The sequence below is a fragment of the Canis lupus genome, chromosome X (assembly GCF_048164855.1).
Source record: "Canis lupus baileyi chromosome X, mCanLup2.hap1, whole genome shotgun sequence".
Classification (NCBI taxonomy): domain Eukaryota; kingdom Metazoa; phylum Chordata; class Mammalia; order Carnivora; family Canidae; genus Canis; species Canis lupus.
In genome coordinates this window covers 36,029,613-36,043,591 of record NC_132876.1, presented here as the reverse complement: position 1 = coordinate 36,043,591, position 13,979 = coordinate 36,029,613, and the positions used below count along the sequence as shown (strand labels likewise).

Genomic DNA, 13,979 nt, shown 5'->3' with positions numbered 1-13,979 from the left:
CTAGCTCTCACTCTCTCTCAAATAAATAAATAAATAAATAAATAAATAAATAAATAAAATAATTAAATATTTTTTAGGAACGCCTGGGTGGCTCAGTGGTTGAGTGTCTGCCTTTGGCTCAGGGCATAATCCCGGAGCTCCCGGATCGAGACCCACATCAGGCTTCCTGCATGGAGCCTGCTTCTCTCTCTGCCTATGTCTCTGCTTCTCTCTGTGTGTCTCTCATGAATAAATAAATAAAATATTTTTTTTAAATGGGGAAAAATTTTTTTAAATATATATTTTTTAAAAAACCAACATTATAACAGAACTCTTTCCTTAAAGGATTTAATTTTTAAATCAAGATAGCTTGTACTCTGTCAGATAAATATGCTAAAGAAAGAATAGTTGGGATCCCTGGGTGGCGCAGCGGTTTGGCGCCTGCCTTTGGCTCAGGGCGTGATCCTGGAGACCCGGGATTGAATCCCACGTCGGGCTCCCGGTGCATGGAGCCTGCTTCTCCCTCTGCCTGTGTCTCTGCCTCTCTCTCTCTCTCTCTCTCTCTGAGACTATCATAAATAAAAAAAAAAAAATTAAAAATAAAAGGTAATACCTAATAGGTAAGGTAATACCTAATTTTGTACTAAAATATCATAGTGAATGATCACCATTCTAGGTACATAAAATCTATGTTGGTCTCACTTCTCTAGATGGGAATTACCTATTTTTTTCTTTTATTATCATTCCTACCTATTTTAAAAACCTGAGAAACTGATAGTTGTGTCTAAATCAGGTAACTGCACTCATTGGCCAGAGAAGTCACCACGTGTTTATTTACCCCCTATAACCTCAGATTTAGAAGGAACCTCAGAGGTCACTGAAAGTAACCTACTGAAGTAGTAATTTAGCTACTGCTTCTATGCTTCCAGTGTCAATACCTCAATTCAAGGCAGTTTATCCCATTGTAGTTTTATCACATTATTATCAGCTATTGGAATGTCTCTGTGTAGTGCAGAAATCAATTTTCCTGTAACTTGATCCAAGGCTGCCCTCTAGCGCTGCACAAAATAATAAATTCACTCCCTCTTTCCAGGATTTTTTAAAAAAATTTTATTTATGTATTCATGAAAGACACAGAGAAAGAGAGGCAGAGACATAGGCAGAGGGAGAAGCAAGCCCCATGCAAGGAGCCTGACATGGGACTCCATCCTGGGACTCTAGGATCTTGCCCTGGGCTGAACGGAGGCACCAAACTGCTGTGCCACCCAGGGATCCCCCACTTTTTTTTTTTTAATTCAATTTAATTTTATTTTTTTGAATAATTATGGTCTCTTGAGATTTCTACAGACTAAACATCTACAACTTCTACAATAATGCTTCACATGACATGATTTAAAGATCCTCACAAACGTAGTCGATTTTCCTTGTTTCAATCCAGTTCGTCAATTAATATATAGTGGCCAAAAAAAAAAAAAAAAAAATATATATATATATAGTGGCCAATATGAAAACAAAACTCAATGTATTATCTCTGACACTGGATGTTCTATTGATACCGGTAGGAATGGGGTTCTTAGTTGAATGGGACTAACTCTGGTTGCCTTAGAATGGAAGGAATTTATTGAAAGTCAGTAGAGTAGCTCAAGAAACACCTAGACTCTAGAGAACCAGGCTCGAGAAAAAAGACAGAAACCAAGAATGGCTAGGAATTCAGTATTGTGACTAAAATCATACCCCAAAATTAATCTGATGAAACCAGCAGTGCCATATACTGATGCCGGAATCACACCACTGCCATTGCTGCCCTTAGGGACTGGCTGTTGTGGTCAGAATGAGACCTACACTGTCCCTGCATGTGTGTTGTACTAATACCAGCTTCTATGCAGGCCAAGTCTAGGTCATATGTTTTCGTTCAGTTTCTTGGAAATCTTCTTGGTTTGAAGTGGGAGACAGGCTCTGCCTCACAATAAGGTTCTAATAGTGAGATGTTCACAAAAGAAGGGACTTCATTTTTTTGAAAGCCTCATTTTAGCTTCTGTGAGGAGAACAGACATAAGAGCCACAGCAGAACTACGAAGTTTAGTTAAGAAGCTATTTCAATAATGAAGGCAATAAATGATGTTGGCATGAATCAAGATGGTAATGGTGCAAGTGGAGATAAGTGGGGAGATTCTGTATATATTTTGAAGGTAGAGCTCACAGCATTTGTAGGTGAACTGGGTATAGGGCGTGATAGAAGGAACAAAGCCAGGAATGACTTCAAATGCTTAGTCCTGAGCAAATAGAGAACAGAGTGGCCATTCAAATTATAAAACAGACTCTTAACTCTAGGGAACAAACTGAGGGTTGCTGGAGGGGAGGGGAGTGGGGGGATGGGTTAAATAGGTGATAGGGATGAAGGAAGGCACTTATTGTGATGAACACTAGCTGTTGTATGTAAGTGATGAGTCACTAAATTCTACACCTGAAACTAATATTACACTGTTTGTTTGTTAACTAACTAGAATTTAAATAAAGACTTAAAAAGGAAAAAAGAAAAAAATGGAGTGTCATTTACTGAAATGGGGCTGAACGTGGGAAGAGCAGAGGTAGGATAAGAATTTGGTCTTAAAAAATTAAGTTTGTGATGACCATTTTATACCTGAGTAGCTATGTTGAGGAAGTATATCAGTTATACAAACTTTCCATAGAGACGTCTGAGCTAGAGATTCAAGGGAAACATCTGTATAACTGCTCCTGAAAACCATGAGACTGGATAAGATCACCAAGGCAGTATATGTAAATACAGAAACTGTCTAAGGACTGGGCTCTGGCTCCAGGGTTCACATCGGTGGTTCTCAAAGTGTGGTCCCTAGATAAGTAATATCAGCATGACAGGAGAACTTGTTAGAAATATACATTTTTCGGGATCCCTGGGTGGCGCAGCGGTTTGGTGCCTGCCTTTGGCCCAGGGCGCGATCCTGGAGACCCGGGATCGAATCCCACATCGGGCTCCCGGTGCATGGAGCCTGCTTCTCCCTCTGCCTGTGTCTCTGCGCCTCTCTCTCTCTCTGTGACTATCATAAATAAATAAAAATAAAAAAAAATTAAAAAAAAAAAAAGAAATATACATTTTTCTTCCCTATTCCTGACCTACTGAATCAGAATCTCTGGGGGGTGGAGCTCAGCAAGCTGTTTTAATAAGGTGATTCCAGTGTATGCTGAAGTTTGAGTACCAGTGGTTTAGAGGTCAGGGAGATGAGGAGTGGCTAGAAAAGAAAACATAAATGGAGTAACCAATAGGTAGAAGGAAAGCAAGGAGTCAAGAGAAGAAAGCATTTCAAGGAGGAAAAAGTAATCAATTGTATTAAATCTTTTGGGTATCAAATAAATTAACCAGTTCCAGTCTTTTGGGAGGATAAACTATACTTCACACTGTTGACCTTCACTTGATTCTTCTAATAAATCTTCCTTTTGGGGTAGCTGCATGGCTCAGTTAGTGAAGTGTCTGCCTTCAGTTCAGGTTATGATCCCAGGGTCCTGGGACAGAACTCTGCTTCAAGGCTCATTCATGTAAGGCTCCCTGCCATGCAAGGAGCCTGCTCTCCCTCTCACTCCCCCTGCTTGTGCTTGCACTCTCTCAGTCAGATAAATAAGTAAAATCGTTTTTTAAAAATAATATTATTTATTTATTTATTCATGAGACACACACACACACACACAGAGAGGCAGAGACACAGGCAGAGGGAGAAGCAGGCTCCACGCAGGGAGCCTGACATGGGACTCGATAGATCCTGGGTCTCCAGGATCAGGCCCCGGGCTGAAGGCAGCGCTAAACCGCTGAGCCACCCGGGCTGCCCAGTAAAATCTAAAATCTTTTTAAAAGATAAAAAAATAAGTAGTAGGGAAAATGTGTATGTTTTTTAAATCCTCCTTTTCATTTAACCTAGTTGGAGTGGACTTCTGTTACATCCAAACAAAAGATCCTTGGCTTAAAAATACCCAATTGTTCTACAATTGATTTAGAAAAACAACATTCTGAACTGTCCATTAATCTTTACATAGCAGGGAAACTCTGTTTGAACCTCATCCTATTTGAATGAAGGCAGAGAATTCTTCCTAAGAAAAAGTAATGTAAGGCCAAACTCATTAAATTACAAAGTGTTATCAGAGGAGAGAAGAAAATTTTATGCAAAGCAATGTTATAAGAGAGATCGCTTGCACACTCACTCTCTCTCAGAGTTGTCTCCTGGCCCAATTTCTATTAGATGCAATTCTGAAACCTAAGGAGGGAGGGGAGTGCAAATTTAAAAACAGAACAAAACAAATCCCAAATTAACATAAAAAATGTTCCAGTAAAACTCTTTAGGACATTGCGATGCTAGAAGCATCACTTTGGTGTCCCTCTAATAGATGTGACCCAGAAGGAGAGAGCAGAAGTTCTCTACTTTAGCACGTGGCTTTTGACTTCCTAAGGGCTTCAATTCCTTATTTATAGCAGAAGATGATGGAGCTTAAATGTTATGGTGGTACCAAGAAAAGGAGGCCAGAGGAAGATAAAAGGAAAGAAATAGCTGATTACATATGGCAGCTTCCTGGATTGTGATTACATTCATGAAAGACACCCCCCTCACTCACCCAGAAAATATTAGGGGAGACATATTTCAGGGAGAATATACTACAGGCTGGATATATGACACGTTTCAGACTGGATATACCACACAATTCTTGGGGAACAGAAGTTATTGAAATTTGAGTTATTACTATTTTTTAAAGATTTTATTTATTCATTCATGAGAGACAGAGAGAGAGAGAGGCAGAGACACAGGCAGAAAGGGGAACAGACTCCATGCAGGGAGCCTGATGTGGGACTCAAACCCAGGACCCCGGGATTAGGCCCTAGGGGGAAGGCAGACTCTCAACCGCTGAGCTACCCGGACTGCCCGAGTTATTACTATTAATGTACTACTACTGATATCCACAGATTGAAGATGAGGCTTGGGAAAACTTATACGATACATATTAAAATTTTCATTTATTAGTATATTTGTTTCCTCTCATATTCAAGACTATTCTAATAACACTTTTAGTTTCATCTTTTCTGTCTCCTCTAGGATAGGGAATGTGTCCAGTGATCATTTCCTATTCTCTTTATTTTTTATTTTTTTTAAAGATTTTATTTATTTATTCATTCATGAGAGACATACAGAGAGAGAAGCAGAGACACAGGCAGAGGGAGAAGCAGGCTCCACGCAGGGAGCCCGATGTGGGACTTGATCCAGGGTCTCCAGGATCACACCCTGGGCTGAAGGCAGCGTAAACCACTGGGCCACCTGGGCCGCCCTATTCTCTTCATTTTTAATGCCTTTATTTTCCTAGCTTTTTCCCCCATAGCCTGTAAGTATGTTTAATCAAACCTTTTCCATTAAAATAGCCCACCGCATAGATGCTTGGCTGGCTCAGCTTGTAGAGCATGTGACTCTTGATCATGGGGTCATGAGTTCAAGCTCCAAGTTCAGCATAGGATTACTTTATTTTTTTAAAGATTTTATTTATTTATTCATGAGACACACACACACACACACACACACACACACACACATACACAGAGGCAGAGATGCAGGCAGAGGGAGAAGCAGACTCCCTGCAGGGAGCCCTATGTGGGACTCCATCCTGGATTCCAGGATCAGGTCCTGAGTCAAAGGCAGACGCTCAACTGCTGAGCCATCCAGGCATCCCTAAGGATTACTTTAACAACAACAACAACAACAACAAAAGGCTCACTTTATTCTACCTTGTGAAAGTAGTAGTGTAAAGTATGAATTCTAGAGCCAGACTGCCTGGGGTTGAAAACTCCACTGTTTTAGTTTTTTGGGCAAATTTTTAAATGTCTCTGTGCCTTCATTTCCTTACATGTATAAATGAAATACTAGTTCCTACTTTATGGGGTTATTGTGAGGATTAAATGAGTGGATATTTGTAAAGCTCTTAGAATAGTTAGTACCTGGTAGATAGTAAATGTTATATATGTTCATTAAATAAAAGCTAAGTAATTATCAATCCTCAAGTTATGGCCTGCTAAAAGTCTGCTGAAGGTTAGAAAAACAGCCAACAAACTCTTAATTACTAAATTTAAGGAATTCTCCATGTCTTAGCTAACTTGATTTTTCAGCATTACTTGACAGGGTGGACTACTAGGTTCCTCTTAGAATTTTCCCTTTATTTCCTGGATGCTTCTTTCCTGGTTCTTTCCATCTCTCTCTGGTATTTTCTACTCAATTTCCTTTGTAATATACTTGGGAATCTGTCTTTGGTCCTCTTCCCTTCTTACTCTATAATTCAATAAATCCGATATTAAGAACTGCTCCAGGGACACCTGGGTGGCTCAGTTACATCTGCCTTCGGCTTAGGTCATGATCCCAGGGTCCTGGGATCGAGCCCCTTTTTGGGCTCCCTCTTAGCTGGAAGCCTGCTTCTCCCTTTCCTTATTGCTCATGCTCTCTCTCTCTTTCTCAAATAAATAAATAAAGTATTTTTTAAAAGTTTTTTATTCTTTTGTTTTAAAATATTTTATTTATTTGAGATAGAAAGAGAGTGAGCAAGTGCACTAGTGGGGGCTTGGGAGTGGGCAGAGGGAGAAGCAGACACCATGCTGAACAAGTAGCTTGATGAGGGACCCATCCTAGGACCCTAGGATCATGAACTGAGCTGAAGGCAGACACTTAACCAGCTGAGCTACACAGGCACCCTAAATAAAGTCTAAAAAAAAATGAAATTAAAATAAAAAATTAAAACTGCTTCAGGGGCATCTGGGTGGCTCAATTGGTTAGGCATCTGCCTTAGGCTCAGGTCAAGATCCCAGAGTCCAGGGATCTAGCCCCACATCAGTCTCCCTGATCAGTGAGGAGTCTGATTCTGCTCTGCCCCTTACCCTGCTTGTGCTATCTCTCTCTCAAATAAATAAATAAAGTCTTTAAATTTTTTTTCAAAAAAATAAAAAGTAAAAAATAAAAACTGCTTCAAACCTGTCTCATAGAAGTACCTCCATAATCTTTTATCTGCTGATCTCTTCAGATTCATCTTTCAGTACCCCACCCCATGAAATGACTTGAACTTTTCAGAGTGCTGGTAGGTCTGCTTCCCCTGTCAGGAAATACCATTCCCATCCCTAAGAATATTCCCTAATATTTCAAGTCTTAGATGAATTTTTCTTGACACCTTAGGTTATTTTCTTCTGTAAGTCTCATATATATGTTATAGATAACAGTATTCTCAGAGACTAACACAGTAAGGAGCTCAGTCTTTACTGACAGACTGAATTATAGCATCTAAATTAATATTTTGCATATATTTATTGTCATCACAACTGTATATACCTTGAGAAAAATATTTATTAATCATTAGGTTCCTTTTGCTAAGTAATGACTTAAATACAACAAATAAGGGCAGCCGGGTGGCTCAGTGGTTTAGCACTGCCTTCATTCCAGGGCGTGATTCCAGAGATGCGGGGGTCAAGTCCCACATTAGGCTCCCTGCATGGAGCCTGCTTTTCCCTCTGCCTGTGTCTCTGCCTCTCTCTGTGTGTGTCTCTCATGAATAAATAAATAAAATTTTAAAAAAACTTAAGTTTTCAGCTCTCGAAATTAATTTGATTTTTATTTTCTCTGAAGAACCAATGACATCCAGGGTCCTTTTTTTTTTTTTTAAGATTTTTATTTATTTTTCATGAGAGACACAGAGAAAGGCAGAGACATAGGCAGAGGGAGAAGCAAGCTCCACTAGGGAGCCGGATGTGGGACTGGATCCTGGGACCCCAGCCGAAGGCAGGCACTTAACCACTGAGCCACCGAGGCATCCCGACATCCAGGGTTCTTCTAACATTTAAAAAGTGTATACCAAGCCGTATGAAGGTGATCAGCGGAATGATTATATTTTTTTCTTAGGAAATGTTATAGACACATCTTTAGGGAAGACCTCAAAAAGTATGTGGTGCTGCAAGCCTGTGGGTGGCCCCTAACTGATAGATCTGTGGTAAATTTCAAATTTAAGGGAAGCAGAGAACCAGTCTGTCACGTCAAGAACATAAGGTTCTAGTCACCAAAAATGCCAACAACGAAGAGGCCTTTTTTTTTTTTTTTTTTTTTTTTTTTTTTTTTTAGTTATGAAAGGAGAGGATCAAGACTGTCACAGAAGAAAAAATTTGCGGCCGACTGGGTAGTGGAAACACGAGAGAAGCGACGGTTTATAGAAAGGGCGGGAAAGAAATGGGTGGGTCTTTTTTTTGATCCAAGTTCCTGATAGGATGTCTGTGGAGCAGTAACTGCTAAACTCCGCCCCTTGAGCCTTTGCAACAGTGAAGGGAGAGACTGTGATTGGGTAACAAGTTTAGCCGGACCCCCTAGGGAGTAGTGAGCAGGAGAGAGCTCCGTGAGCTTAGCTCAGAGCGCGGTGCAGTTCCGCTGAGGAGGAGATGGCTTCGGTTTCTAGCTCAACACCTTCTGGAAAGGTGCTGAAAGAATCTAACAATGGGGGAAAGATGACCTTTCTAGATATGTCTCTAGGTATGTAAACCCCCGACTCCAACCCCCACTAGTCTGGGCTCACTGGTTTTGAACAGTAGACCTCGGTTTAGGGCAAACTGGAAGTGGCCCGGTGAGGCACACACTCCTGGGTGGGGAGGCTTGTGCTCTGTGTACCACTTCTGTCCCAATGCAGATAAAGCCCAGGACAGCTTAGCTCCTGCCCTTCCCTTCCTTTCTGTTCCCATTTTCCCATGACTCCTCTTAGGCGGGAAACTGGCGAAAGCCGACAGAAATTGTGTGAGGCGTAAGGATTGCTGCAAAGGTTCAGGCTGAGGAAAATTATTATTATTTTTTTTTTCTGAGGAAAATTAAAAGCCAGCAATCTCCATATATTTTATTCTCTTACAGATTGATAGCAGACTACCTGCCCACTACACGCACGGCCACACGCTCCTGAAAATCACTCTTTGAATCTGAGAGCAAATGACTAGTTTCCAAGGGCTAGTTTTCAGAGTGATAGTGGGCAATAGGACTAGGCAAAGGGGTGGTTTATTTGCTTGCTTGCTTGGTTTTGGTTTTGGTTTGGTTTTGGTTTTTCGAGGCATGATAAGATTTATTGTTATAGCGGGTACTTAATAATGTATTTTTCCTAAAACTTGACAAAAATACATATTTAAATTTCCTTTCCTACAACGTAAGTTTTTTAAAAATTTATTTTTATTATTTTTAATTTAAATTCAATTTGCCAGCATCCTCCGTATAAGCATGAGGATTGGTGCTTATACACTCTAGACCACCTTTCCTCTCCATTAGCACCCTGTAATCTCTTACCCTCAGTCCTCTTTGGGACTATCACCCACTTTGGAAGTGGGTAGGGTGAAGGGAAAAGAGAGGGTGGAGGGGGAGGGAGCAGAGCGGGAGGCCGACTTTAAAAATGGCAGGAGGTGGGGCAGGGGCAGCGGAGGGCGGGAGCGGGTGGAGAAAACTGACTGGAAGAAAGAGCTGAAAGGCAAGAGCAGCCTTAGAAATGAGAAGGGGAAAAAATAAAAATAAAATAAATAAATAAAAAAGAAATGAGAAGGGAAGAAGCAAGAGGGCTGAACTTCGGATGGGAAGAGTAGTGTGAAGAGATTTCATTCTGAGTCGAGGGTTAGGGAGCTGAACAGGGAAGGTCGAACTTAGAAATGGTGGCAGGGCTGGTTGGCATGCGGGGTGGGGGGGCGGCAGGGAGCGCCGGCGGGGAGGGGGAAGCAGGGAGGGAATCAGGGGAGGGAAAAGTGTGCCATAAAAATGAGATGGGTGAGCAGCCCGGGTGGTCCGGTGATTTAGCGCCCCCTTCAGCCCAGGGCGTGATCCTGGAGACCAGGGATAGAGTCCCGTGTCGGGCTCCCTGCATGGAGCCTGCTTCTCCCCCTGCCTGTGTCTCTGCCTCTCTCTCTCTCTCTCTCTCTCTCTGTCTGTCTGTCTCTCATGAATAAATAAATAAAATCTTAAAAGAAAAAGAGTAGACATCCTCGTTTCTGATCTTAGGGAAAAGGCTTTCAGTCTCACCATGAATCATCATTTTATTTTATTTTATTTTATTTTATTTTATTTTATTTTTATTTTTATTTTTTTTAATTTTTTTTTATTTATTTATGATAGTCACAGAGAGAGAGAGAGGCAGAGACATAGGCAGAGGGAGAAGCAGGCTCCATACACCGGGAGCCCGATGTGGGATTCGATCCTGGGTCTCCAGGATCGCGCCCTGGGCCAAAGGCAGGCGCCAAACCGCTGCGCCACCCAGGGATCCCTATTTTATTTTTTAAAGGATTTTATTTATTTATTCATGAGAGACAGAGACAGGCAGAAACATAGGCATAAGGAGAAGCAGGCTCCATGCAGGGAGCCTGACGTAGAACTCGATCCCAGGACCCCAGGATCACGATCTGAGCCAAAGGCAGATGCTTAACACCTGAGCCACCCAGGCACCCTATGAATCATCATTTTAGCTGTGGATTTTTCCTAGATGCTTTTTTTTTTTTTTTTTTTTTTTTTTTTTTTTTTTTTTTTTTTTTTTAATTTTTTATTTATTTATGATAGTCACACAGAGAGAAAGAGGGAGGCAGAGACACAGGCAGAGGAAGAAGCAGGCTCCATGCACCGGGAGCCCGACGTGGGATTCGATCCTGGGTCTCCAGGATCGCGCCCTGGGCCAAAGGCAGGCGCCAAACCGCTGCGCCACCCAGGGATCCCTTTTTTTTTTTTTTTTTTAATTTTTTATTTATTTATCCTAGATGCTTTTTATAAGGTTGAGGTAGTTGCCTACCCTTCCCTGTTGTCTCTGAGGGGGAATGGCCTCGAATAGTACCTAAGACATTTTCTTGCCTTTTTTTTTCTTTAGTGTTTTTTTACAATCTATTTCACAATGGCCATCAATAGGCTTTACTCAAACAGAAGCCCCATGGATTCCAGACTGCTGCTTGCCCTCCACCCCAGGCTCCAACATGACTTCTGAAATATTTTGTGGTATTAAAATAACTTTAAAAAGATAATATTTGGTCACTGGGCAGGGCTGGGACTAAGGTGAGGCAAGTGAGGCACTTGCAAAGGGTGGAAATTTTAAGGAGGTAATAAAAATTCGATGATTGTGGTGCACCTGGGTGGCTCAGTGAGTTAAGCATCTGTTGCTTGGTTTTGGCTCATGTCCTGGTCTCATGCGTTGTGAGATCAAGCCCCATGTTAGGGGAGTTTGCTTGAAGATTTTCTCCCTCTGTCCCTCTCCCTGCTCTCTCTCTCAAATAAATAAGTAAATCTTTAAAAAATTTTTTGATGATTGAGATAATTTTTTATTCACACCCACATTGGGTGTGGAGCCTGATGTGGGGTTTGAACTCATGACCCCAAGATCAAGACTTGAATTGAGATCAAGAGTTGGTCACTTAACCAGCTGAGCCACTCAGGTGCCTTGAGACAACATATTTTTTTTTTTGAGACAACATATTTTTAAAGGTTATTTATTTATTTATTTATTTATTTATTTTATGAGGGGGGTGGGCAGAGGAGAAGGGAGAGAATCCCAAGCAGGTTCTTGGTGCTGAGAGCAGAGCCAGACTCAGGTCTCAATCTTATACCCCTGAGATCACAACTTAAGCTGAAATCAAGAGTCAGAAACAACTGACTGAGCCACCCAAGGACCCTCTGACCTAAGATTATATATATATATATATATATATATATATTTAAGATTTTATTTATTTATTTGAGAGAGAGTGGGAGAGTGCACGAGTAGGGTGAGGAGCAGGAGAAGCAGACTCCCCTTGGAGCAGAGAGCCCCCTGCGGGGCTTGATCCTAGGACTCTGGGATCATGATCTGAGCCAAAGGCAGACATTCAACCCACTTAGCCACTCAGGTGCTCCTTGAGATAATATTTTTAATGAAATATTTTTAAAAATCAAAAGGACAAACTAAACCCTCTGGCTGGTCACGTGTTTTTATAAATAAAGGAATAGGATGAAGCAAGTGAGGCAAGGCTGTACACACACAGGGTCTGATCTGGTTTTTGTTGTTGATATTTTATTCATTGGAATTGTTCTTGCATTGGTTTTAATTTTTAAAAACATTGTGTTAAATACTGAATTTTTTGGAGCATCCTAAACTTTGATGCCTGAAGTGAGGGCCTCATTTGCATTACTCTAGGCTCTGCTCTGTCACCGGGAGCCTGAATGGGGCAATGGGGAGGGCGGAATCCTAGAGCCAAGGAGAATCTATAGCACTGAGGTAAAACCTCATATTTCTTGTGCTTTTTTTTTTTTTAAGATTTTATTTATTTATTCATGAGAGAGAGAGAGAGAGAGAGGCAGAGACACAGGCAGAGGGAGAAGCAGGCTCCATGCAGGGAGCCCGATGTGGGACTCGATCCCAGGTCTCCAGGATCACGCCCTGGGCTGAAGGCAGCACTAAACCGCTGAGCCACCCGGGCTGCCCCTCCAGTGCTTTTCTTGTGTTGATTTCACTGTTTCATGCTTTTAAACCTTGGTCCCCCAGATCCATATTTATACCATTTCAGACAGGTGAGAGTATAGCTTTGGAGTTTTTCAAGGGGAACAGGCAAAACTGGTTAGTCATGAAAGGCCCTTCCAGTTTGAAGCCAAGAAAAAACATTATAAAGAGCGTAATGCATGTTGCTTCTGTGAGTTGATGAGAAATCCATACTTTTCCAGTAAATTTCCCCATAACTTTATTAAAGTGAAAATACTACTTTTTTTTTTTTTTTGAAAATACTACTTTTAACAATGCATACTTGTCTTTGGATAACTGCATGTATACATTAGAAAAGCAATTTTATGTTTGTTTATATCATTTATATACTATATATCACTTTCTGTTATTTTTATCATTTATATTGAATGCAAGGATATTACTTCTATTGTAATAAGATGTACTAAAATAGGGAAAGACTCTACAGATTTGTTTTTGTTCTTGTTTCTAATAAACATTTTCAGGAGGTATTACAGTGTTTTTTTAGAAATAAAAGACAAAAATATGGAGTGCCAAGCTGACTTAGTTGGTGGAGCATGTGACTCTTGATCTTGGGGTTGTAAGTTTGAGCCCCACATTGGGTGTAGAGATTACCTAAAAATAAAGTATTAAAAAAGAAATAAAAGGCAAAAATAAAACCGAAATTGGAGCTGGCAACAGTAGGAACTTAATGGGAACTGTACTTCCCTGTCCACCACTTCTGTCTAAAGGAGACTAAGGTGAAATTACTATAGTTTGAAAGAAAAGACACCCCTTTCTGCTTGCAGATGTAATCAATCATAAATCATAAATTTTTATAAACTATCTACTCTATATTAAGTACTGTGCTAGGCACTTGGTACACTGATAAATAAACAATGGCTTCTTCTCAAGCCTCTCATCCAGTTTGGGGATAGCTAGGTAAATAGTTAAGTAAATATGTGCAATTATATGCTGTTTTAAGTGTTCTGGAAGTAAGTATAGTCAAAGTCTGTTAGAAATTGAGAGGAAACTCACATTTTTTGAGGTTTCTGGAATATTACATATTTTATTTTATTTTATTTTATTTTATTTTATTTTATTTTAAATTTTTATTTATTTATGATAGTCACACAGGGAGAGAGAGAGAGAGGCAGAGACATAGGCAGAGGGAGAAGCAGGCTCCGTGCACCGGGAGCCTGATGTGGGATTCGATCCTAGGTCTCCAGGATCGCGCCCTGGGCCAAAGGCAGGCGCCAAACCACTGCGCCACCCAGGGATCCCTGGAATATTACATATTTTAAAAATGACAGAACTGTTTACAAAAATTGGGATATGTTTTAAATGTTTATAAATGCTAAAATAGTGATTTCAACACCTTCTAAAATATACATCAAATATAATTATGCTTTTTACAAGAAACTTGGTTATATAATTTATATCAAAATTTAGTTATATGGCATTTCAAGCTGGACAATCTATTTTTTTAAGTGTTTTTATTTATTTAAGTCATCTCTACA

General features: G+C 40.5%; 1 protein-coding gene across 4 annotated transcripts in view; it reads left to right on the top strand.

The window, feature by feature from the left end:
* The window catches only part of LUZP4 (leucine zipper protein 4), a 73,530-nt gene that overhangs the window by 23,786 nt on the left and 35,765 nt on the right, over positions 1–13,979 (top strand). The window contains exon 1 of one of the 4 annotated variants that reach the window (XM_072815659.1): positions 8,342–8,519. The exons of 2 other annotated variants lie outside the window; for them this stretch is intronic. In XM_072815659.1, the coding sequence (XP_072671760.1) occupies positions 8,429–8,519 (91 nt within the window). In that variant the 5' untranslated portion in view covers positions 8,342–8,428. Of the gene's footprint in view, positions 1–8,341; positions 8,520–13,979 lie in introns of those variants that run through there. One more of the 4 variants, XM_072815661.1, reaches the window with a different exon arrangement.